General features: G+C 36.4%; 2 protein-coding genes and 1 pseudogene across 12 annotated transcripts in view; 1 reads left to right on the top strand and 2 right to left on the bottom strand.

Moving 5' to 3' along the window:
- FGF2 (fibroblast growth factor 2) overlaps positions 1-16,832 on the top strand; it is a 77,860-nt gene extending 61,028 nt beyond the window's left edge. For both annotated transcript variants that reach the window (XM_088828043.1, XM_055404603.2), the window contains exon 3: positions 10,656-16,832. In XM_088828043.1, the coding sequence (XP_088684169.1) occupies positions 10,656-10,841 (186 nt within the window). In that variant the 3' untranslated portion in view covers positions 10,842-16,832. The remainder of the gene's footprint in view (positions 1-10,655) is intronic.
- The window catches only part of NUDT6 (nudix hydrolase 6), a 54,536-nt gene that overhangs the window by 5,888 nt on the left and 21,216 nt on the right, over positions 1-27,432 (bottom strand). For 7 of the 10 annotated variants that reach the window (XM_088828038.1, XM_088828034.1, XM_088828037.1 and 4 more), the window contains 5 exons: positions 16,239-16,293; positions 10,406-11,699; positions 7,569-7,658; positions 3,077-3,128; positions 1,076-1,195 (listed from right to left, as the gene is read on the bottom strand). In XM_088828038.1, coding sequence (XP_088684164.1) covers positions 11,302-11,699; positions 16,239-16,293 — 453 coding nt within the window. In that variant the 3' untranslated portion in view covers positions 1,076-1,195; positions 3,077-3,128; positions 7,569-7,658; positions 10,406-11,301. Of the gene's footprint in view, positions 1-1,075; positions 1,196-3,076; positions 3,129-4,804; positions 4,879-7,029; positions 7,167-7,568; positions 7,659-10,405; positions 11,700-16,238; positions 16,294-27,432 lie in introns of all 10 variants that reach the window. The other 3 variants (XM_088828036.1, XM_088828035.1, XM_055405287.2) reach the window with 3 other exon arrangements.
- LOC129542925 (U4 spliceosomal RNA) lies at positions 20,988-21,138 on the bottom strand (annotated as a pseudogene).

Genomic DNA, 27,432 nt, shown 5'->3' with positions numbered 1-27,432 from the left:
AGGATTGAATGGAGATTGGGTTATGGGTAATTTTAGGACATAGCACATGCAGAGACATGGATGCAGGAAGCTTACTAGGAGTCTCTCCAGAAGTACAGTTTACTACTGTGGGAGTGTAGGGTACAAAGGCAGTACGAGGTAGAAGGGAAGAGATGTGGCTGGAGAGGCAGGTAAACTGTCTGCTGAGGTAATCTAATGTGTCATGTTGCAGTCAGCAGTGGGAAGCTGTGAAGCATTTTAAGAAGACACACATCAGATTTGAATTTGAGAAAGTTCTCTTGCAGCAATGTAGAGGATGGATTGGAGGGGGCTAAGACTGGCAGAGACAGACCAGTTAGAAGGCTATGGGAATAGTCCAAGCAAGTGATAAGAACCTGGCAATAACAGGATGGAGCAATGAAGTTGCTCAGGTGTAGGACTGGAATAAAGGAAAAGGTCAAAGATGACATTTGGGTTTCCAGTTTGGATGAAGAGGTGGATGAGAAAGGGGTTAGAGGAAAAGAGCAAGTTCTAGGAAAAGGTAATACAGGTTCAAATTTAGTCTTATCTAGTTTGAGTTGTCTAAGAGAAATTCAGGTGAAAATGTGTAACTACATGGTTGGAATTATGTTTGGACCTCTACAGGTCTGTGTTGACCTTGGTGTCATCAGTATCATAGGTAGTGGATAAAGAAGGGGAACGGATAAACTTTTCTAGGCAAAAAAAAAAAATATATGTATATAGCAGTGAACAGTCTTCCACTGTTCTTGCTACAAGCCTGTTGTCAACTCAAGGGATGATGTAATATGAATGTACTGAAGTAGCATGTTAAATATTTCCAGGACAGTGAATCTAAGGTTAACTCCAGTATTTTCACCTCGGGATGTGACAGACACACACAGCATGAATCACTTTGTCTTCTGTAATAGTGTTGATTTTGCTACCACCAGACAGTAACGGTGGTGGAGATAAGAAAGGAGATTACAAAATTAGCTTTTGTCTTAACTATGGACAACACTAGTCAAAATGGTTTCAAAGCTCCAGACTTTGCTATGTCTGTCTCAGTCTGGCTCAGTGAGTGACTTCAGATTCTTACCTTGTGGTTTTCCATTATTGAGATTAGAAGATCCAGTAACCTGGTAATCATGGTGGTCCTGTAAGATCGTCACTGGAGGGGTTATTTATCTTGAGAACATAGGCTGGAACATAGGTTCATCTGTAATGATAAAAAGCTCTGTAATTATCTAAAGTGATGATAACAAGCTATTCTACTTTATTTATGAAAACTTTTTTTTTTTAATTGAAGTTTAGTTGATTTATAATGTTTTAGTTTCTGGTATACAGCAAAGTGATTCAGTTTTACTCACACATGCACCTGGCAGTTTATTCTTTGGGGTTGCAAGAACTGGACATTTCTTAGCGACTAAACCACCACCACATACATACACACATTTTTTTCCACATTAGTTTCCCTTATAGATTATACGAGATACTGAATATAGCTCTCTGTGCTATAAAGTAGACCTTGTTGCTTTTTTTAATATATAGCAGCTTGTATCTGGTAATCCCAAACTCCTTATTCTTCTTCCCCTTTGGTAAGCACTAGTTTGTTTTCTATGTCAATGGGTCTGTTTCTGTTTTGTAAATAAGTTGATTTGTATATTTTTCAGATTCCACATATAAGTGATATGTGGTATTTCTCTCTTTCTGTCTGACGGACTTCCACTCAGTATGATAATCTCTAGGTCCATCCATGTTGCTTCTATGGCATTATTCTATTTTATGGCTAAGTACTAGTCCATTTGTATATATACCACATCTTTATCCATTCATCTGTTGATGGATATTCAGGTTGAGAAGCTACTCTACAGTGCATCTCTGGAACTACTGGGGTTGTACAAGAGGAGAAAATTTACGACACTAGACCTAAAAAACTGAGCTTTCTTCTCATTCTCACAGAATACAAGTTAGAATTCAGAGAATTCTGACTCCATCTCTTGCTAAATAGGCATTAGGTGTCCCAAACTTGCTTCTGTACCATCAGAAGCATAAACTACTCTAAAATGAACAGTGTTTTCTAGTTTCTCCCTTAGCTAATAAGCAGGACCTTTCACAATATTTATGGTCATGGCATTTTTAGTCTTAAATATATATCTGTCCCCTTGGATATGTTATTATTCTTCCTGTTAGAACAGACTTCCTTCAGATCGGTATACCAAGAGTTAAATCAGCAATGCTCAGATATTTACCACAAACTCTGTAGGGACAAAGCCACAGTTGTTACACAAAAATGGAAAATTGAGGATTTATCAATTTTCTTTGAGGAATGGCACCAGCCAAGATCCAGTTGTTCCAGCTCCCGTCCTAGAAGCTATTCCTGCCAAGTTCATGAGTTAATCTCTAGTCTTACGATTCAGTTTTTATGGCTTTCTGCCTTGCGTTTCAGCAGCAACCCTCTTCCAGATTAGTCTGGGTGTGCTGTGTCAATTTTCAGATGAAAAAGTAAGTATCTCTACTCCCCAAACCAAGGAGGTGCTTCAGTAAGTGGCATACTTCTTGGAACCAGATCCATAGGCATTGAGCTGTCAACAGCAGCTTTTAGATACGAAATAAAAAGTCTTGACCCTTGGCTATTAATATCATCTTGCCAACATTTACTGGGTTGAAATGTATCACTGATGGTAAGACATCCCATAGCTAGGGATGTCAGCGAGGACCCACTCAGGTGACTTTCCAGAGACTACTGGGCATGTAAGAAAAAAACAAAACGACTTTACATGTTAAGTCCAAGGTTATGACCAGTAGCCATCACGTGGGGATGCAGATGTTCCTTATTATGTAGAGACACTGGGGTTTATGAACTTAAACTTGCCAAAAGCATAATTCTTTCCACTCTTCTTCTATGGGGCCCTATTTCAAACAGCTGTATTATGGCACATCCCTGGGTTCTTCCCCCTGTATGTGATTCCTACACAGATTTGTAAAACTTGTTTCCCTCCCCTCAGAAAGAGCATTCTGGATAACAAAACATTTTAGTTTCTCATTAGGGTTGACTACCACCAGTTGAGAGTATAAAAACAAGACTTAAGTTGTGTACCTCTTTTTCCAACATCTTCATATGTAAAGGGTCTTCTTCCCCCTCTTCGAAGCTAGAAAATATAAATGTACAAGCAGTAACTATATTTATCTGCCAAAGCATAAATTAAGGCTGACGTTGAGCATTCTTTAACATACAACAGACTCCTTATTCCACTCCATAGCAAGATAAATTTTGTTGCTATGAGCAACAGAAGCCCATAACAAATATTAGAATTTGATTTCTTCAGTGTTCAAAAATTGCATATAATGAGGTTAACTGTGATCTTAAGTTTAAATCACCAAACCTCAGTGTTAGTGAAAGTTGCACGTTGTTTTCTGTATTATGTGATGTTGTGATAACCTAAACAAAATAACTTAGTATTAGAATGTATTTGACCTGTGTTGATCCATAAAAGTGAAATATGCAAAAATTATATTATCTGAGGATACACATAATAATTACTGTAAAATACTTTTTTACTTATCAAATAGAGGGCCTTATAATGAAATGAAACTTACATGCATAGTAAAGTAAGGTAAAGAGATTTTTGAGGGTTCACTTAGATTGGCAAAATATACTGATTAAATTTGTCAGAAAAATGCAGTAATTAAAGAGCAATATATATCATTTTAATTTTATTTAAAATCATTTTTAAAAGATAAAAAGCTTCCCTGGTAGCTCAGATGGTAAAGAATCCACCTGCAGTGTGGGAGACTTGGGTTTGATCCCTGAGTCAGAAGATGCCCTGGAGAAGGAAATGGCAACCCACTCCAGTATTCTTGCCTGGAGAATCCCATGGAGAGAGGAGCCTGGCAGGCTACAGTCCATGGGTCTCGAAAAGTAAGACGTGACTGAGTAACTGACACTTAACACTAGATTAGATGCAAACATTACTGCATATTAAGAACTACTGCTTTTTTTAAGAAACCAATCATATGAAATTTTACACAGGCTACGTATATACTACAATATTAAGATTAGATTAAACTTACTTTTAACTTTCCACATTCTGTTTTATTTTGTTCTGAAATAGTCAACACTGATACTGACATCATGTCTGTCTTTAATTCTCAGAAGTGGGGTAAGCAAAAGCATTTTTGGATTCATGTTGAGCAAACTCATAAGTTAAAACTGCAACATCAAAGTACTGTAAAAGGATGAATTATCCAAAAAACAGCATGGTGGAATGGCCCTAAGGGTCAGTCTAACAGACGTGCATGAGAATTCTGAGGCCAATACGTAAGGACAGGAGATTGGGGTGAGAGGGAAGGAGAGGAGAATTTACTCTTTTTCTTTCTTTTAGTGTGCCAGGGCTTTAAGATTGTTTGAAGGCTTAAAAATTGTTAAAAACTGGGAGGGATCTTAAAGATCATCTAATCCAATCTTATTTTACAGATGAGAAAAGTAAGGTTCAGAACCTACGAGTTAAAAGTTAGAAGTAGTTAGGGATCAAGGCAAGACTGGAACCCAGGCATCCTGAGTCATAAAGATCCTCACAGATTTTGTTAGGATAGTCCAACTCTTGAAATGGGCCAACTGGCTTAGTTTCCTTAGGAACTAAATATAAATAGTTCATAAAAATGAGACTATATTCTATATTTCAATACTTATTCTGAATTCTTCCTTGGTCTTAGTTCTTTAACGTTTATTTCGATTTTGCAGGGTCACTGAATGGTATTTTACTATAGCCTATATAAAATAGTTTCATTTACTCATTAATTTAATAAATGTTTATTGATCACTTACTATGTGCCAGGTACTGTTACAGCAATAGAAGAAAAACAACAGAAGACAGTCTCTACCCATATGGCATTTATAGTCTGGTGAAATAAAGCAGATATGTGTATATAAATAAATGATCTGTATCTGGGTGTTTTAGAGCACAAAAATAAATGAGATGCTTTTATTCGTCATGGTGTAATAAGAGTCACTAAATTCAGTTACTTGAAAGATGCTCTTATTGTAGTCACACTGTAGCGCTAGGGTTAGGTTTAGAATAATTTTACGTTTTCAGTCGAGTTGTGAATATATAATACAGAGCATCTATATACTCCATTCCCAGCTTCTCCTATTAACATGTTACATTAGCATGGCACCTCTGTCACAACTAATGAGTCAATACATTGATATATCATTATTAGCTAAAGTTCACACTTTATTCATATTTCCTTATGTTCTTTTTCTGTTCCAAGGTTAAGTTCAGGATACCACATTTAGTTATCCTGTCTCTTCAGTCTCCTATACACTCTTGACAGTTCCTTAGACTTTCCTTTTTATGATTTCACAGTTTGAGGAGTACTGGTCAAATAAGGTCTTTCAGTTTGGGTTTGACTGATTAGACATGGTGGGTTGTAAGTGTTTGGGAGGTAGATCACAGAGGTAAAGTGCTATATTTTCATTGTATCATATCAGAGAACAGACTTACCACTAATAAACCTTGATCACCTGGCTGAGGTAGTGTTTGTCTCCACGGTAAAGTTACTCCTAATCACCCCTTTCTGTACTGTATTCTTTGGAAGAAAGTCACTATACACAATCTACATTTAAGAGACTGGGGGGTGGGGATGGGTGGGGTTTATGCTCCATCTCCTTGAGGAAGTAGCTACATAAATTATTTGGAATTCTTTTGTATGAGAAATTTGTCTGTTCTCCATTTATTTATTTAATCATTTATATCAGTGTATGTGCATGGGTATTTAATTTTATGCTTTGGGTTATAATCCAAAACTTTGCTGTGTATTTGAAATTGTTTCAGCTTTGACCACTGGGAGCTTTTTCAGTTGGCTCTCATGCTCTTTCACATAACCCAGACAATGTGGGCTTTTTTGAGTACTTCCTTATCTTACGGCCTCTAAGAGTGCTCCAGGCTCATCTTGCATATTCCCTACTCCAGCCTAGAATGAGCTATTTCTCTAAGGAGCTTGGTTCCTTCTAATACTATTAGAAAATGGTAATAGAAACCAAGATCTGGGTGTTTGCTTCTAGGCAGCCTTACCTGACAGGGCAAGGCATATACCAACCTGGATATACATAAACATATCTATAAACAGTTCCATATTTAACCATGTGTATGGTTTTATATTAAAAAACGAGTACATGCTGATGTATCCAACCCTAATCCACCAGTATCACATGACCCACTTTAGCCTTCCATGCTGGCTTGTCTATAGCCACCTACTCCAAGAGTGACTAACCTGGTTCCTCCCATCTCCTGCAATTAGTTTATCATTATGTGTAAGTATCGCACACTGGTTCACTTTCTTTTAATTTACTTTGAAATTTCAAAATGTCTAGATGAAATACAAATCAAACTATTTAAAAATGTTGATTATCCTTTTTCAAACTCTGTTCAATTGTTTGCTATTTAGATTCCTACAAGGGGTCATGATGCAGCACGCACCATCTTTAAAACCATTAGCATCACTCATCAGTATCAACAAATGCTTATTAAGTCCCTTATCTTATTAAGATCCTAAGCTATGCTGATTCATGTACATAGCATTCAGGAAAATCTTGAGGTGTGGTCTACCATTGAAACAAGATAGATTTATATTACTCTTTTACATGTACATCTACATTCATTTTTTAGATTCCATACCTTTTAGGACTGAGAATAATGGTTTACTGAAATTATTGTAACACCCTTCCTAGCTTTCAAATAAATTAGTACTTTTCAAGTTCCAATTCTGTGGTTATTAGCATTAGTAAGAGGGAAAGAAGCTTAAGTGATGTCTGTTACATAGTAAGTGCTCAGTAAACATTACTTTTCTCTACTAGAATACCTACTATTCATCTCAAACTCAACATGTCCAAAACTGAATTCCAGATCTCTCCCTATAAAACCCATTCCCACTCATAGCCTTCCCCATCTTAGCAAGCCTATCACTGGGCACTAAGTCAGTGCCATCCTTGACTTCTCAGTATCTCTTACCCTGAACATCTGATCTGTCAGGTAACTCTGACAACTCTACCTGCAGAACACATCCAGGAGGAGACAGCTTCTGATCCTCTCTAGTGCCACCCCTGTGGTCCGAGTCTCCCTCTCTGTCTAGGTTCTGAGCAAGCCACCAACAGGTGTCTCTACATCTGCCTTTGGTCCAGAGTAATCCTGGAAAAATAGATCAGATCATGCTCAAAAGTCTATAATGGCTTTTCATTTTCTCAGGATAGAAGCCAAAATATTTGTAATAGCCTACGACTCTTTATATCTCATTACTTCTCTGCCTCATTTCCTGTTCCTTTTCTCCTCCAAACCCTTTGCTTTATTTAACCCTCTTGCTGCGCTTCACACTCTAGGCATGATCCTGTTGAAGGGATTTTACACTGGCTTTTCCCTCTGCTTGGAATGCTCTTCTCTGGTATCTGGAGGGTTAACCCCACCTCCTTCAAATTTTTGCTCAAATACTAGAGCCTACTGTGACTATGTTATTTAATATCGAAACCTAGTCTGACCCCCCCACCATTTCTGTCTTATCCTATTCAGCTTTATCATATATTCAGTTATGCTTACTGTTTATTGTATATCTCTACCAGTGAAAATTGGAGCAGCAAAAAGGGAGGCAATTCTTGTTCAGATTTGTTCCTTTATGTATCCCAGTGCCTAGAAGAAAATATATGTTAAATGAATAAATGCATTATTTGAACTATGTACTTTTTGTGTCCCAAAACTGTTCTTAAATTTTGAAAAATGGAAAATTAAATTTGATGAAAAGATATCTGATAGATACATGGGCAAAGGGTATCTACAATCTGAAATAAGTTACTAAAAGCCTTGAATTTTGGAGTCCTCATTTGTCATTGAGTATAATATTGTGCTGGCCAAAAAGTTTGTTTTGATTTCTCTGTAATATGGTATGAAAACCTGAACAAACTTTTTGGCTGACACAGTAAATAAAACCCTATGCATGAGAGCAGCCAATAACCATGAATTAAGGGATTTCCTAGCTCCTGGGCCTATGTAAAATAAGGCCTTGAAGAACAAGTTGTATAAACCCTTAGAAGCTACTTACCTACTTCCTCTGTGATGTTGCTTTTTCTTTTCTCTTAAGTTTGAAATGGTGAGCAGTTAAACATTGAGTATAAGAAAAAAGCTCTGTAAATATGTTTATAAAGTTTAAAAAAATTACATTGCACCAATTTTTAACAGGAATACTGACATCACAGCCAGTGAAGAGAATTTGTAAACTTAGAATGGAAGGAACTGAAAATCACTTAAAATGGGATGTTAAATGCCTGGTTTTAGTGAGACTGAATTTTGGCCCTACTACCCATTAAAAAGGAGTTTGTTTTCAAGTGCATAGCAGCAATTTAGTAAACTTACATGCCTGAATGTTTGTTACAGATGCACAGTTTCCTTCTCTCCCCTCTGTGTAAAAGAACAGGAAACCTCTGCTTTTTAAAAATTGTGGGTTCCATGATGTATTATTCACTTAATCCCTGGTATCATTCCTTTTCTCTAAAATATTAGCAGTTGGCTGAGAAGGTATATATTATTAGTATGGTACATATCCCACAGTGGGGCCAAACATTATAGGTGGGACACCCTTGATGCTAACCAAACACCAAAAAATGAGCTTATCAACATCCTGAGGATAACTTATGTGGGTTAGGTCTACTTCTGGGGAATTAGCCCAAATCTCAATGGTGACCTTTCATGTTATCTTTATGATTACATGACTTTTCCTTTAACTCTACTCTTCTACTTCTGATCTCAAACCTGGAATAGGGAAGAGGAAGATGTTTATTGCTGGCACTGAAAAATGACAAGATAACCTGTATTACTTTAACACATGAAGCACGGTAATTTCACGAAACGTAGAGTGAAAATACTGGCTGTGGAATATTCACGTTAGTATACGTATTCCACTGTTATCACATTTGAATCTCTTTGAAAACCCCAAGATAGTCCTTTGTATCATACAGCTGTTCCTTGTGCAATTTCTGCTTCTCTGTAAGGCTACCTATGATTTATTTGCATCACAAAGTCTGAAGTTGCTTTCTTAGTTGCAAAAAACGAGCAAACTAGATAAATTTGCATTTCAATTTATGAAAGTTAACTGTAGTCAGAACAAGCCAAGTAAAATTCTTATCCCTAGAAGCTGACTAAAGGAGCTAATATTCACTTTTAGGACTTTCTCAGTACTTTACTTTTAGAACACTGACTATCATGCCAGTTCTTTTCATTGCTGTACTTACATGTTTTTCTCACACTCTGTGCCACTGTGTTTATCTTAGAACCAAAGAATCTGGGAAAAGATTCAAGTCTTTTGAATGTGGATTTCCCTAGACCTCAAGTTTCCTAGATTTGAGTATGTAGAAATCAGCTGGAATCTGGTATGCTCACTAATACAAAACCACAGGTTTATGTCATAGATCTGTGTATACATTTTGTGTTTATATGTGGAGATATGTGTAAGTTTATATGGTTTTCTATATAAAATTATCATCCTACCCTACTTACTTAACTAATTGTAACATAAAATATAGTTTTTCTTCTTTTCCCTTTAATCAAGTAAGTCACTTATTGACTTTCCCCCCTAGAGGTGCTGCCTTATGAAGTTGATTTTTGAACATTTACCTGAAATAATGCAACAGCCTATTGGACTCTTTAACTTGGAATACTATTTCCAGGTCTCACTATTTATAAATCTAGCTATTTTCCACCCCCTCTAATAAACTGTTGAAGTAAGATGGCAGAGTAGTTTCCCTTCCCACAAGGGACTGTCTAGATTATTTATTCCTCATTATCTATTAGTGTTTTGAGAATGCTGACCCCACATTCTGCAGCCCACCAGGCTCCTCTGTCCATTGGAATTCTCCAGGCAAGAATACTTGAGTGGGTTGCCATGCCCTTCTCCAGGGGATCTTCCCAACCCAGGGATCGAACCTAGGTCTCCTGCATTGCAGGCAGATTCTTTACTGACTGAGCCACTAGGGAAGCCCTTGAACATGCTAACTGTATTACAATGTTCCAGTACAATTTTTTGGCATTATATACATTGGCAATTTTCTGTACAATAAATTATTCTCTTTATGCCTTAGAATCAGTGTCAGTCACTAGAAAAAAAAACTTAATTTAAGGAATAAATTCTGTTTCTTTGAGTAAAGTATTACTAAAACCCTTCTTCTTTATGGGAAGGTTACCCATGGGTTACAGTACTAGAGATGGATGGACCATAAATACCTAAGTGAAAGCCATGCTTTGCATTTCCCTAAGTGTAGCATGCTTCCTGTTACTGGATTTATCCTTTGTGGAGACCACTGAAAATCTATGTTCAAGGGATGTTTTAGTTCTGTGCCAGTGTGGTTCTTAGACCACCTGGGTGCTTTTGCTGCCCAATATCTGACCTGTCCGTTGTGAGGCTGCAGGATGGTCCTTGGACTGCTCCTCCAAAGAGATGTGCTTCAAGTTGTCTTGCTGACATGCTGTGCTCCTGTCCTGCATCTTTCTGCAGAATAAGAAATCTGTGTTAGATTTTGGCCTGTTGAGTCTTGCTAGTTTGACTGTCCTGCTGAACCCAAAGCACTGCGTACTATTTCTTTAAATATTTAATATGAAAGTATCACAACAACTACTAATTTTTTCTTTATCTTGCAGAAATGTGTTACAGACGAGTGTTTCTTTTTTGAACGATTGGAGTCTAATAACTACAATACTTACCGGTCAAGGAAATACTCCAGTTGGTATGTGGCACTGAAACGAACTGGGCAGTATAAACTTGGACCCAAAACAGGACCTGGGCAGAAAGCTATACTTTTTCTTCCAATGTCTGCTAAGAGCTGATCTTAATGGCAGCATCTGATCTCATTTTACGTGAAGAGGTATATTTCCGAAATTTGTTAATGAAGAAAGAAAAATGTGTACAGCGATCTGCTCAGTTTGGGTAACTGTTCAGATAACCTTTTATGTAAGAGTAAAATATTTAACCATTGCCTTAGTTTTTTTAAAAGAAAAAACACAATAACAGCAAAAATTCCTGGAAAATGTATACACTTCCACTTTTTATATATCATTTCCTTTTATCCAGTGAAACTTACTTAAAGCTACAATCTTTCATACAGTTGCTTCATTTGAAAAGAGGTTTTAAAATGTGTACAAGTTTTTTTCATGGAAATTATAGACATTAGAAAGTTAAAGTCATATTTAGTTATTAACCCAAATGTCCACTACTTCCTATGATATGGCACACATTAATCTACATGTACAACTTACTTAAACATTTTAAAAACATGTAAATATGAATTTAATCCACTCCTGTCATAGTTTTGTAATTGTCTGGCAGTTTCTTGTGATAGAGTTTATAGAACAAGCCTGTGTAAACTGCTGGCAGTTCTTCCATGGTCAGATCAATTTTGTCAAACCCTTCTTTGTACCCATACAGTAGCAGCCTTGCAACTCTGCTTGTGATGGGAGTCGTATTTTTAGTCTTGACTAGATCACTGAGATCCATCCACTCACACTTTAAGCATTCATGCTGGCAAAAATTTATGGTGAATGAATATGGCTTTAAGCGGCAGATAATATACATATCTGACTTCCCAAAAGCTCCTGGATGGGTGTGCTGTTGCCGAATACTCAGGAGGGATCTGAATTCTGATTTTATACCAGTCTCTTCAAAAACTTCTCGAACTGCTGTATCTCCTATATAAAAGAAAATGTACAAATCAATAAGGATTATACTTTTAGAAATTTAATCAAAGATTTTCAGATAAGGAAGCATTATTATGTAAAAGTTCAAAAGGTAAAACTTTACCCTAAGAAAAGAAAGCTTTCCCTGTAAACTCTGTCCCCTGGACATCCTGAAATAACAAAGTATTTTCTTACCACTGTATAGCTAAGAAGCTTTTGAAATACTGAATATTTCTTTGGCTTCTACTTGCAAGCTTACCCATCTATATATATGTATTTTGGGAGTCACATATTTTTAAACTCTTCCTGCTTTATTTCCCAAAAGGTGAAAACATAGGTTGCAAAGCTATAGTTAATATTCCTGTATATTTTTTTATTATTATCTTGTTCCTGATTATCCATTAAAACCGCCTAAACTGATAAACATTTGAAGTAAGAAAAAATGATCCATTCTTCTTTACAAAAGTCTGTAGAGCTGCATAATGTATAGAACTAGGAAATGATTCAAAGCATCCCTGGTCTCTGCTGGGACCATCAGGCCTCTGAAGTCATAGAGCAGATTTCTTTATAACCATTTTGTTATGCTCGTCTGTTTTTCTGTCAGTGGAATCCCACCATGGTAATTTCTGGCATTTTCTTTGTTTCTTGCTGTTTCAAAGAACTTGGATTCATTCTTCTAACACCAAAATGCTACAGTTATCAGAAGTTTAAAAAAAACTTGCAATTTACAGAATTTTATAATATTACCAGGGTTTTCACATTTTATAAAGTTGATTTTTTAATAATATGCAAATTTCTAGGACAGGATTTTTATTGCCATTAACTTATTTTTGTGGCTGCTCTTTCTAAATATCCAGATGAACCTCCTACCTGGGATTTCTGTAATTTTTTGATGCTGTCATTGTCTCCCAAAGTGTTTATGAAAAGCCCTTTAAAAAGCTGCCTTCCTTGTCTTTTTTCTGGGAAGTTTCATAATTACCACAAATATAGATTTTTGTTCAAATATCTTTTAATACCTTCATTTTCTTGTCTGTCAGGTTGTAAACTGTATTTGGCTTTTCAGTAGTCCTACTAGTGAGGAATAGGCAAGGAAGAGCAAGTAAACAAGAAATGTTGGAATGTTTTTTCTAATAACAGCTCTGGAAATAAGCACAGGAAGAGTAGTGTGTAAAATATGACATCTGTCTGCCATATTTGAATTATGTATGAACTTCCTTTTTAATTGAGATTTGCCAAAGATCAAATAAACATGGTTAGAAATTATATTTTTAAACTGAAAATATAGAAAAATATATATGTTAAGGAAAACTTGGCTTAAGAAAAATAATTTTTTGTTGTATTAAAAAACTTGTATTAAGTTTGTTAAAGATTGTGGCAGTAGTCTTAAATTTTACATGTCATTTGCTGATCTGACTTAAAAATTGTTTAAATGTTTAAAAAGTTCTTTAAACATTTTGAAATGACCATGGATGTCTTATTTAGCTCTTAATAACACTAGTCAAGAGTTTAGCATTTGATTCCTCTGTCTAGCCTGCTTGTATGTTATAGAAGCACAGGATGGGGCTGGTGAGTGAATCTGCTGGGCTTAGCCGTCATCACAGCAGCTGATTCAAAATCAGCACTGCCTGGGTAGTTTGATCCTATATTAACTTGAATCATGATGTCACTGACTAAAAATTGAATGGGCAAGTAAGTGCTTTTAGAATTAGAGGAACCAACCCCTTCTATATTAAGATTGAAATCGCTTCTCCAAGGATTTTATGATGAATTTAAAATTTTAATTTAGATAAAGTGCTTTATTTGCTTGTATCATTTTAAATGTACTGTAGGTAAACTGAAAAATGGTTTTTATAGATTTGAAGAATATAGGAAAAACCAAGAGGGTTTTGTTTTTATTTTTGCTGGTTGAAAGATAGAAATGTTTAAAAACATCATAGTGTTTTATTTAGTTAAAGGACAATAATGAAATGGAGTTTATATTTGTTACTTATATTTCATAATATTTAATAACAGGATTAGGTTGAAATAAAATAATAGGAAAAACTGTGCAGAATGTGGATTTTCCTGGTGTCTCCCCCTCACTCTGGTATACCGATGGGCTCTGAGCAGACCCACTGCTTTACAGACCTTTGGCTGTACAGGGGGTTCTCTTCCTGTCAGTGCTAATGAGATTTTTTTTCCCCCCAGAAAGGCAGCTTCTGTTTTTAACCTTATCTATAGATACCTTTGTACTCTGCTTCATTTACCTAATACTTATCAAAGAATGAAGGATTCCAAACAAATGAGCTTCTTATTTTAACTAGTGTTTACTGCTTAAGAGCCAGTATGAACATTTGCACATTTATGATGGCAGCAGTCCTATTACATACTTTCCTAAAAACAGAGTTTAAAGAAAATAAATAATTCCTGATTGATTTGGCTTCATCATTAAGAGTAATCTATTACTGTACTGTATAAAACAGAAATGTACTCTACACAGACATGGTCTTTCAGATCTCTATGTCACTTATCATTTCTAGCTGCTTTCAGAGTTTTATCACTTCTGAGGCAATGCTTCAGTTTTTCCTATTCCTAGGCAATATGGTAAATGCCAGTTGCTGCTTTTTTCTTAATTCCATATGGCTGGAGGCATTAAAAACAACTCTGACTAGGTGGGTTGTTGTGATAAACACAAATATTTTTAAAAAGTAGTGAATTTCTAGTTATACGGACTTGAAATGTTCTGGAGTACACTCAAACCTAAAGTGTACTTACCTGGTATGGAAATGTGTTTATTTACATTTAAATACATCTGAAATTCAGAATATCGATGAAAACTCAAATGAAAACAGTTATTCATTTGAGAAGGCAAGGTTCAGAAGAGGAAGTTATACAAACTTCCTGCTGCTAAGTCGCTTCAGTCGTGTCCGACTCTGTGCGACCCCATAGACGGCAGCCCACCAGACTCCCCCGTCCCTGAGATTCTCCAGGCAAGAACACTGGAGTGGGTTGCCATTTCCTTCTCCAATACATGAAAGTGAAAAGTTAAAGTGAAGTCGCTCAGTCGTGTCCGACCCTTAGCGACCCCATAGACAGCAACCCACCAGGCTCCCCTGTCCCTGGGATTCTCCAGGCAAGAATACTGGAGTGGGTTGCCATAGCCTTCTCCATACACACTTCCTGTAGACTGCTATTTGCCCAGTATGGATTAGATAAGGATGTAAAACAGACACTTAACTAGTTCACATGATCTCATATCACATAAGGATAGTGTGAGATAATCCGGAGTTCTAGAATAAATGGCTTTTTCTTTCAGCACTGGCAATACTACAAAATCCTTTTATTTCAACAGAAGACCTAGGGAAGTCTAAGCTAAAGGTCAGTAAGTACCTAAAAACCAAAATCTGCTATGATATATTTGAATGTAGTCAATTTACTTATAGGATGCTAGAGTTGGCTCTATACTACGAATCTGTGGAACATTAAAAATGTATCTGTGGAACATTAAAAAAAATCAAGTATATATATACATTTAAAAATAATTTAGGACACTGCCTTCATATAAATGATGGCTAAAGAGAATAGGGGACATATACACACTGAGGAAAAAGTCATAGAAAAATAGTTAAGTATGAAATGAGTTATCTATTGATTTATTATGATAGGGACTGTGCCTGACACAATGGTTTAAGGAAGAGACAGGAAAACTCAATTTCTACTTTCGATTTCCTGTAAAATCAGTGACATAAAGAATTCTTTGCTTATTTCAAACTTCCCTATCTTAAATACTGAGCTCAGTAAATTGTTCTAGGAAATTATCTCTCATTTCAGAGTTTCTCACATGAGACATGTTACCATCTTTTGGCTTTCTGACTATCCAAAACAAATAGCAGATAAAATTTCCATAAACAGAAGAATTATACCACCACTGTTCAATAATTGCCTTTATAAATATTTCACATTTCATTTAAAAGTTTCTCCTCAACCTTGTGATAGAACGGTCAAGAATTTTTCTTGTTCAGTTCTAACAATTTTGCTATGCTCAGTCGCTCAGCTGTGTCTGACTCTTGTGACTCCATGGACTGTAGCCCACCAGGCTCCTCTGTCCATGGGGATTCTTCAGGCAAGAACATTGGAGTGGGTTGCCATGCCCTCCTCCAGGGGATAGTCCCAACTAAGGGATCAAACCCAGGTCTCCCTCATTGTAGGCGAATTCTTAACTGTCTGACCCACCAGGGAAACCCTCCAACAATTTTAGTCAAACTCAAAATATCCCTTAATGCTAACCTTAACTGTATATCCAAAGCTTCTCATTTTCAAATTAATCTAGAAGCAATCCTAAGCCAAAAAACAGGTGTTTTGCTCTGAATGATATTATTTGTACTAATGGAATAAATTGTTAAGTTTTGCTATTAATTTTATATCAGCACTGAATAACTTCACTGAAATTTTCTGACTTAGTCTAAACCAATTAGAAAGCTTAAAATCTCATTCTCAGCTCTAGAGCAAGAAAGTAAACATATAAATTTATTCAGCATTTTCAAGTCAATTATAAATATATAAGATACCCACCGATATCTTCTCCAGGCTCTGACAGGCCTCCTGGGAACTTCCACATATTTTTCAGCTGCAGTATTAAATCAGAAAGCAAAGTTAACACAGCTTTTATTTACTAACATACACATGCATGGAGATGCCACAGAAGCTACCCATAGTTGATCAAGGTGGTTGAGAATTTATTTTTTGGTAACTGCCACCAATTTTTTTCAGCTTCCTTCCTCACCCCTCCCTGCTGACTTGTGAAATCTTTCCCATCTTTTTCTTTAGGAAATAGAAGTGGTTTTTTTATGTTAATGTGATAAATTCTGTATGAGTGAAACAGTGGGGGGAACATCTACTGAATTTGTGTAGTTAAATATTTTTGCTGCTAGTTTATATTAAAGAATACATGAATCTTACTGATGCTGCTATAAATTAGTAGAAAATATGATATAAATGTAATCACTAAAGTATGCTATTTTTAATTTTCAGTTTACTTTCTATATTGTGTGTCTAATCAGATATATTCATCTTAAGAGTTTTCTTGTTCTCTGTGTTAATGATTTTATGTAAAAATATAATTGTCTTTCATGAGAAGTGTGAATAAAATTGATTTAAGTTTCTGGCTTTTTGTATACACCATTTCCTTTTTTGGTGGGGAGGGGCAGGTGGGAAGATCTGATCTAGGACTGGAGATAAATACGAAAACTTGATTTAAAATCATTCTGCAGTAGTATGGAACAGTATTCTTATGGCTGACATCATTATTTTTTCCTGTTAGAATTCTGTTGTATCAGTCCATCACCATGATAAAAACTGAAGAATCAGAAATTACAACATACTCATAAAGGTGCTGCAGCTTGGAGCCAGTACACCTCATACTCTTCATTCATAAAACAAGTTTATGGACCTTACTGGTATGCTTTGTGACCCACTCATTTCCTGGACAAGAGCTCCTTAAAAGAGTGTGTCATTTCCCAACTATGCTAGGTTGGAGACTAGTGGCATGGTTCCCAGAGTTTCCACAGACTGTTGATTATGTGGGTACAGAATTCTGGCTTTCTACCCTTCCGTGTCTGGCTCAGACTTGAGATTAATTTATAAAGCACATAATTTTTTTTAATGTAGCAATATCTCCAAGTATATCTCAATATTAATGCACTGTCTTTGGGGTTCCATTTTGAAATTGTTCCAGAAGCTACATTTCTATAGAAACTATGCAGACTTTTTTTGTCTGCTAGGATATTAAACTTCATTACTATAAATTCTACTTCTAAAATAGAAATGTTATGAGGCAAATGCTTCCCCAGAACAACAGAAATAAATTTTGAAAAAATCTTTACCTGGACCTGATTATAAGTAATTGGAAATAGTTGAGCTAACAGTTAGTTCTAAGTGGTAGGCTGAGAGGCCTAAGTTTCCTGATTTGAAAAACTTGGTTAATGCTGTAGATAAAATCAATCATTGAGGGGATACGTCTGCCTTCAACCTTTTTTTTTTAATATTAAAAAATACTCCCCCTATCTGGGTTTAGCTATGTAAGTAATAATCAATACTAGATAACATATTGAATGTCCACTATGTTCCAGACACTATGCTATGTTTTAAGAACAACTGTACACATTTACAGTAACCCCATGAGAAACCATTATTGTTCCCATTTTTTTCTTTAAATTGAAGTATAGCTAATTTACAATACTGTGTTATAGCAAAGTATATAATGTACAGCAAAGTAATTGAGTTATATACATATTTTTTCAGATTATTTTCCATTATAGATTATAACAAGATATTGACTATTGTTCCCTGTACTATACAGTAAATCTTCATTGCTTATTGTTCCCACTTTAGAACTGATGAAACTGAGGACAAAAGATTTAATAGTTTACCTGGAGTGACACAGCCAGTGCATAGTAAACTCGTGGTTAAAATCCAGGTGATCTGATTCTAATCATCTCTTAAGAAATTTTAAAAGTTGATTTGGTATTTTCATACTAGCCTTTTACTACTATTCACTGCTTTTTCATATACTTTTTGATCTTTTCATCAGTTCTGATTGGAACATTCTATATAAAACAACCAGAATCTGTTTCTTAGTCTGATACTCCTCCAGGGATTGTGAATTTGAACTAACACCTAGTCTGGTGTCAAATGTCTATCTACCCCTTGCCTATGAGTTCCTTATCTAGAATCTTCTGATTGGCATGAGGTTTATTATTTTGTTAGTGATTTACTAAGATTTCCAGTATATTGGTCCACAGAGGAAAAATTACTGAGGAAGAAGTAAGGTTGGGCTTTGAATATTATTTAATTATCTGTTTTCATCTTTGTTCTCTACCCCATAAAAGAAGACAAAACATCTCTTTGCGTCAAGTATAAAATTCCATGATCCTTTCCCTGCTAATCTTAAAAAAGAAACTTTCCACTCCCTTTTAAAATAAATTTTCTGCTCAGACATTTTTGTGCCTCTTTGCCTTCTGGGTCTTACCCAGCATTTACGTATATGACCCCTCCCTACTTTGAGTTAGTAAGGTCATCTAATTCCTGAAGCATATCTGATTTTTACACACTATAAAAAGGAAATTACCCAAGTCATAAAAATGTGGGATTTTAAACTATATTTACAGTAATTCCATCATATTATAGAATGGTGAATGTGATGATAAATTTTTCCTATACATTTGCCAATTGTAAATCTGATGTTCATGTGTGTGTGCACGCGCACGCAGGAGTAGTAAACAGAAGAGAGTGTGGATGATGTACAGTGGTGCCACCTATCACTGAACTGCTAGCCCAAAAAGTAGGCATTATCAACAAAGGGTAACTACTGTTTGTCAATGCATTCTTAATATTAACAGTGTTAGGTATTTTCTCTGTTAAGGCTATTTCAAGTTTAATTGCACTGCTTCTTTTAAAACTGTCCTGAAGAAAAACTCCCAAGTTTAGTGTTTCTAGAATAGATAAAGAGGAACAATTCGTTTTCTGATCCTCTCTCTATTTTTCCAGTCCCATGGACATCTTCTGTTTTCCTAAGCAAACGATTAGCTTCAAGATCTTCCCTGGGTGTGGCTGCTGAAATCCTAACTAGGAATTTGTGTAAACAGCGCCGCCCCCCGCCCCAGCAAAAAAAAACCATTCCTTTCTTTCAAGTCAGAAACTAATCTCAAGAACCTAGAACAAGGGTTCAGACTTGCTAGTCTATTTCTTTTGGTTTTCTTGTACTATGTGACCTTCTCATTCCCCCCTTATTCCAACTTGCTCAGATAACAGAGACCTCATTAGCTTTTATTTTCATTGTTCTAATCTTTAATGTTACTACTCTCACTTTTCAGAATTCAAAGCCACTGTACTTAGAAAATTCACTGAGTGCTAGGTTTTGGGCACAGAGAAATTTATGCACAATACAGCAGGCCAATCATTCTGTTTCTCCTTGTGTTACTGTATTTTTCTTAATAACATTTACCACCACTTTTATATATATTTTATTCATTATTCGTATCTTAGTTGCTAAGTCGTGTCCGACCCTTATGCAACCCCATGGACTGTAGCCTACTAGGCTCCTCTGTCCAAGGGATTTCCCAGGCAAGAATACTGGAGTGGGTTGCCATTTCCTTCTCCAGGAGATCAGTGTGGAGGTTCCTTAAAAATAGAGCTACCATATGACCCTGTAATCCCACTCCTGGGCATATATCCAGAGAAAAACATGGTCCCAAAAGATACATCCACTCCCATGTTCACTGAAGCACTGTTTATAATAGCCAAGACATGGAAGCAACCTAAATGTCCATTGACAGAGGAATGGCTGAAGAAGATGTGGTACATATATATAATGGAATATTACTCAGCCATTAAAAAGAATGAAATAAGATGCTTTGCAGCAAGATGTATGGACCTAGAGGGTGTCATACTGAGTGCAGTCAGACAGAGGATAAATATCATGACATCCTTACATGTGGACTCTAAAAAGAAATGATAGAAATGAAGTTACTTACAAAACAGAAAGACTCACAGAAAACGAACTTATGGTTGCCAGGGGAAAGGGTTAGTTAGGGACTCTGGAAGGTCAAGTACATACTGCTATATTTGCTATACTTAAAATGGATAACCAACAAAGACCTATTATACAGTACACGGAATTCTGCTCAATGTTATGTGGCAGTCTGGATGGGAGGGGAGTTTCGGGGAGAATGGATATATGTATATTTATTCACTGTTCACCTGAAACCATAATATTGTTAATTGGCTATACCCTAATAGAAAGGTTTTTGGTGTTGAAAAGAAATAAAAATAAAAAAGCAAAATTAAACAGATGGGATTTAATCAAATTTGTAAAAGCTTTAGCACAGCAAAGGAATCCATAAACAAAATGAAAGAGAACATACTGACAGGGAGAAAAGATTTGCATATGGTATAACTGACAAGGGCTTGATTTCCAAAATATATGAACATATCATACAACTCAATAACAAAAAAATGAACTATCGAAAAATGCGTAGAAGATATGAGTTGTTTCTCCAAAGACAGACAGATGGTTAACAGGCAACATCACTAACTCTTCAGTTCAGTTCAGTTGCTCAGTTGTGTCCAACTCTTTGCGACCCCATTAATCACAGCACACCAGACCTCCCTGTCTATAGAAATGCAAATCAAATTACAGTGAGGTTATCACCTCATACTGGTCAGAATGGCCATTAGCAGTTAAGTCTACAAACAATAAATGTTGGAGAGTGTGTGGAGAAAAGGGAACCCTTCTACACAGCTAGTGGGAATATAAACTGGTGCAGCCACTATGGGAAATATGGAGGCTCCTTAAAAAACTGAAAGTAGAACAACTACATGATCCAATAATCCTACTCCTGGTTATATATCCAATTAACAATAATCATACCTCGGATAAACCTCACTGGCTACAACAGTGCCACTGCACAAAGCTTGGGTACATATCCAGAAAGACATAAACTCTTATTCGAAAAGATACATATGCAACAATGTTCACAGCACTACTATTCACAAAAAGCAAGGTATAAAAACAATCTGTGTTCTAAGAAACAAACCACTGACTTAAGCTGTGGTATATATTTACAATGGAATATTCTTCAGACGTAAAAAGGAATGAAATATTGCCATGTGAAGCAACATAGATGGATCTAAAGAATACTTAGTTAAGTGAGTCAGAGAAAGACCAATACAAGATACTAACTGTAAGTGGAATCTAAAAATAATAGACATGAATCTATATATACAAAACAGAAACAGATTCATTTAACAAAGTACTAAAAGGGAACATTTTTGGGAGTGATAAACTAGGAGTACAGGATTAACAGATACAAAACACTACACATAAAATAGATAAGCAACAAGGATATACTATTTAGCAGAAGAACTCGGCTCAATATTCTGAAATATTCTTTGCTCAATATTCTGATTTAACTAACACCTGAAACTAACAATATTTTAAATCAACATATTAAAAAAAAAAGTTAAAAAAACTGTATCACGCTCTGTACTGCCACTCCATGCGAATGGAATTTAAAAAGAGCCAAAGAGTTTTAAGCAAAACAAAAACAGTTCTAAGAGGGACGTTTATAGCAATACAATCTTACCCCTGGAAAAAGAAAATCTCAAATTCACTCCTATATGACAAAATAGAGTTTAAAATAAAGTCTATTACAAAAGACAAAGAAGGATGGTACATAATGATAAAGGGATCAATCCAAGAAGGTATATCATAAATATATATGTCCTGACCATAGGACCACCTCAATATATAAGGCAAATATTAATAGCCATAAGAGAAGACATCAACAATAATACAATAGTGGGCAACTTTAACAGCCCACTTTCATCAATGGAAAGATCATCCAGACAGAAAATCAACAGGGAAACACAGGCATTAAATGACATATTATTCCTGATGGACTTAACTGATACTTATAGAGCATTCCATTCAAAAGCAGCAAATACATATGCTTCTCAAGGGACATGCAAAGCTCTCCAGGATTGATATCTTGGACCAAAAAGAAAGACTCAGTAAATTTATGAAACTTGAAACCACATCAAGTATCTTTTCCAACCACAATGCTATAAGGTCAGAAATCAAGTACAGGAAAAACTATAAAAACAAACACATGGAGGCTAAACAGTATGCTATTAAGTAACTAATGGATCACCGAAGAAATCAAAGAAGCAATCAAAAAATGCCTAGAGACAAATAAAAAAAAAATGATGATCCAAAACCTATGGGATGTAGCAAAAGCAGTTCTAAGAGGGAAGTTTATAGCAATCCAATCTTACTTCCGGAAACAAGAAAAACTCTCAAATTCACAACCTAGCCTTATACTTAAAGCAACTAGACTAAGAAGAAAAAATAAAACCTAAAGAGAGGAGAAGAAAAGAAATCATAAAGATCAGAGCAGAAATAAATGAAATAGAGATGAAGAAAACAGCAAAGATCAATGAAACTAAAGCCTGGTTCTTTGAAAAGTTAACTAAATTGATAAATCTTTAGCCAGACTCATCAAGAAAAAAGGGGAAAGGGCTCAAATAATAATAGAAACGAAAAAGAACAAGTTATGACACCATAAAAATACAAAGGATCATAAAAGACTACTACAAGCAACTATATACCAATAAAAAAGACATTCTAGAAGAAATGGAAAAATACTTAGGTATAATTTTCCAAAACTGAGCAGGAAGAAACACAAAACATAGACTGTTCACAAGTATTGAAACTGTGATTAAAAACCTCCCAACAAAGGTCCAGGACCCAAAGGCTTCACAAGCTAATTCTATCAAACATTTAGAGAAGAATTAACACCCACCCTTTTGAAATTATTCCCATAAATTGCAGAGGAAGGCACACTCCCAAACTCATTCTATGAGCCTATCATCACCCTGATACCAAAATCAGACAGATACCACAAAAAAAGAAAATTACAGGTCAATATCACTGATTAATACAGACACAAAAATCCTCAACATAATACCAGCAATATGAATTTTATAATATATTAAAAGGATCATACATCACGATCAAGTGGTATTTATTTCAAGGATATAAGGTTTTGTCAATATCTACAAATCAATCAGTGTGATATATCACATTAACAAATTGAAGAATAAAAATATATGATCATCTCAATAGATGCAGAAAAAGCTTCTGAAGAAAACTTAAACACCCATTTATGAAAAAAAAAAAACAAAAACAAAACTCTAGAAAGTAGGCACAGAGGGAACTTACCTCAGCATATAGGAAATATATGACAAACCCACAGCTAACATCATACTCAACAGTAAAAAGCTGAAAGCATTTCCTCTAAGATCAGAAACAAGTCAAGGATGTGCATTCTCACCAGTATAATTCAACATAGTTTACGAAGTCCTACTATAGCAATCAGAGAAGAAAAAAATTAACAGGGATCTCAACTGGAAATAAGAAGTTAAGATTATCACTGATTGCAGATGACATGATACACAGAAAATCCTAAAAATGCTACTGGAAAACTATTAGAGCTCATCAATGAATTTAGTATTATTATTTTTTTTAGCCTTTTTAAGATGTTTGTTTTTTTTCTTCAGCTGGCTTCCTGTATTCTTTTTTTCTTTGAGGCTAATTACTTTACAATATTATATTGGTTGGTTCTGCCATACATTGACACGAATCCGCCCCGGGTGTACATGTGTTCCCCTTCTTGAACCCCCCTCCCACATCCCTTCTCCCCATATCCTCCCTCCAGGTCATCCCCGTGCACCAGCCCCGAGCATCCTGTATCATGCGTTGAACCTGGACTGGTGATTCGTTTCACATATGATAATATACATGCTTCAATGCCATTCTCTCAAATCATCCCACCTTCACCCTCTCCCACAGAGTCCCAAAGACTGTTCTATACACCTATGTCTCTTTTGCTGTCTCGTATACAGGGTTAAGGTTACCATCTTTCTAAATTCCATATATATGCGTTAGTATACTGTATTGATGTTTTTCTTTCTGGCTTACTTCACTCTGTATAATAGGCTCCAATTTCATCCACCTCATTAGAACTAATTCAAATGCATTCTTTTTGATGGCCGAAAAATACTCCATTGTGTATATGTACCAAAGCTTTCTTATCCATTCGTCTGCAGATGGACACCTAGGTTGCTTCCATGTCCTCGCTATTATAAACAGTGCTGCAATGAACACTGGAGTACATGTGTTTCTTTCAATTCTGGTTTCCTCGGTGTGTACGCCCACGAGTGCGATTGCTGGATCATATGGCAGTTCTATTTCAGTATTAAAGTTTCAGGATACAAAATGAATACACTAAACCTGTTGCGTTTCTATACACTAACAATTAAAGACGGGAAAGAGAAATTAAGTAAACAATCCAATTTAACATCAGTATTTAAAAACAGTATGGGATTGACACATGAATAGAAATATAGATCAATGGAACAGGACAGAATGTCCAGAGATAAACCCACACACTTATGTTTACCTAATTATGACAAGGGTTTCCCACATGGTACAGTGGTAAAGAATACAGCTGTCAATGCAGGAGATGCAAGAGACATTGGTTTGATCCCTGGGTCAAGAATATGGCCTGGAATAGCAAATGGCAACCCACTCCAGTAGTTTTGCCTTGAGAATTAAATGGACAGAGGAGTCTGGTGGGCTATATTCCATGGGGTTGCAAAGACTTGAACATGACTAAGCACACATACACACACTCTATGATAAAGGAGGCAAGAATATACAATGGAGAAAAGACAGTGGTTCCCGGAAAACTGGACAGCTACAGGTAGAAGAATGAAATTAGAATACCTAATTAGAATGAAATTAGAATACCCCGACACCACACAGAAAAATAAGCTCAAAATGGATTAAAGACCTAAAAATAAGGCCAGATACTATAAAACTCTTAGAGGAAAACTCAGGCAGAACACTCTGACACAAATCATAGCAAGATCTTTTCTAACCCACCTCGTAATGAAAACGAAAAGAAAATAAACAAATGGAACCTAATGAAACTTAGAAGCTTTTGCAGAGCAAAGGAAAAACCATAAACAAAATGAAAAGACAACCTACAGAATGGGAGAAAATATTTGAAAATGATGAGACCGACAAGGGCTTAATTTCCAAAATATAACAACTCACACAACTCAGTAACACAAAATCAACAACCCAATTGAAAAAGGGACATAACACCTAAATAGATATTTCTCCAGAGAAGAAATACAGACATCCAATAAGCACATGAAAAGATGCTCAACACTGCTAGTTACTAGAGAAGTGCAGATTAAAACTACGAGGTACCACTTCACACCAATCAAAACAGCCACCACTAAAAACTCCATATAAATAACAAATGCAGGAGGAGATGTGGAGAAAAGGGGACCTTTCTACTTTATTGCTGGGAATATAAGTTGGTAGAGCCACTATGGAAAACAGAATGGAAGTTCCTCAAAAAACTAAAAATAGAATTACCATGTGATCCAGCAAAATGAAAATTCAAAAATATACTTGAATGTTTATATTCACAGCAGCACTACTTACAAAAGCCCAGTCATGGAAACAACCTAAATGACCTTCCACAGATGAACGAATAAAAATGTGGTAGTTCCAGTTTAAGATGGCAGAACGGAAGGATGGGTGCTCATGTTCTCCTGTGAGAACACCAAAATCACAACTAGCTGTTGAACCATTGAAGGGAGGATACTGGAATCCAGCAAAAAAAGATATCCCACATCCAAAGACAAAGAAGCTGCAGAGAGACAGTAGGAGAGGCGCAATCACAATAAAATCAAATCCCACGACCACCAGGTGGGTGATCCACAAACTGGAGAATAATACCAAAGAAGTTCTCCCACTGTTGTGCAGGTTCTGAACCCCACATCAGGGTTCTCAGCCTGGGGACCTGAAAAAGGGACTGGGAATCCCCAGAGAATCTGACCTTGAAGGCCAGTGAGATTTGATTATAGGACTTCCACAGGACTCGGGGAAACAGGGACTCCAGTCTTGGAGGGCACAGACAAAATCTTGCCTGCACTAGGACCCAGAGGAAAGCAGTGACTCCACAGGATACTGACCCAAACCCCCGTCAGTGTTGGAGGGTCTCCTGTGGAGGTGTGGGTTGGCAGGGGCTCATCACTGGGACTGGAGCATTGGCAGTAGTAGTCATGGAAGGTCCCCCTTGGCGTAAGCCCTCCTGGGGGTCACCATTAACCCTACTACAAAGCCCTTCACAGATCACTGCCTTGTTGTGGCAAAGGGGCTAGTGTAACTCAATGAAGCTATGAGCCATGCCATGTAGGGCCACCCAAGACAGATAGGTCACAGTGAAGTCCTGACAAAACATGATCCACTGGAGGAAGGAATGGCAAATCATCCCCGTATACTTGCCGTGAGAATCTCATGAACTGTATAAAAAGACAAAAAGATATGACACTAAAGGATTAGTCCCCCAGGCCAGAAGGTGTCCAATATGCTACTAGGGAAGAGCAGAGGACATCTACTAATAGCGCCAGAAAGAATGAAGTGGCTTGACCAAAGTGGAAATGATGCTCAGTAGTGGATATGTCTGGTGATGACAGTAAAATGTGATGCTGCGAAGAACAGTATTGCATAGGAACCTGGAATATTAGGTCCATGAATCAAGGTAAATTGGACATGGTCAAGCAGGAGATAGCTAGAGTAAACACCGACATCTTAGGAATCCATGAACTAAAATATACGGGAACGGATGAATTTAATTCAGAAGACCATTATATCTACTACTGTGGGCAAGAATCCCTTAGAAGAAATGGAGCAGTCCTCATAATCAACAAAAGAATCTGAAATGCCGTCCTTGGGTGCAACCTCAAAAACCACAGAATGATCTGGGTTTGTTTCCAAGGCAAGTCATTCAACATCACAGTAATTCAAGGCTATGCCCCTACCAACAATGCTGAAGAAGTTGATCAGTTCCTTGAAGACCTAGAAGATCTCCTAGAACTAACACCAAAAAACCATGTTCTATTCATCACTGGGGATTGGAATGCAAAAGTAGAAGTCAAGATACCTGGAGTAATAGGCAAGTTTGGTCTTGGAGCACAAAATGAAGCAGGGCAAAGGCTAACTGAATTCTGCCAAGAGAATGCACTGGTCATAGCAAACATCCTTTTGCAACAATACAAAAGATGACTTTACAAATGGACGTCACCAAAGGGTCAATACCAAAATCAAATTGATTACATTCTTTGTAGC

This window comes from Moschus berezovskii, chromosome 19 (genome assembly GCF_049115385.1).
Source record: "Moschus berezovskii isolate FMDL1 chromosome 19, NW_MosBer_1.0, whole genome shotgun sequence".
In the NCBI taxonomy this organism is placed as follows: Eukaryota; Metazoa; Chordata; class Mammalia; order Artiodactyla; family Moschidae; genus Moschus; species Moschus berezovskii.
This window is presented reverse-complemented; position numbering and strand designations above follow the sequence as displayed.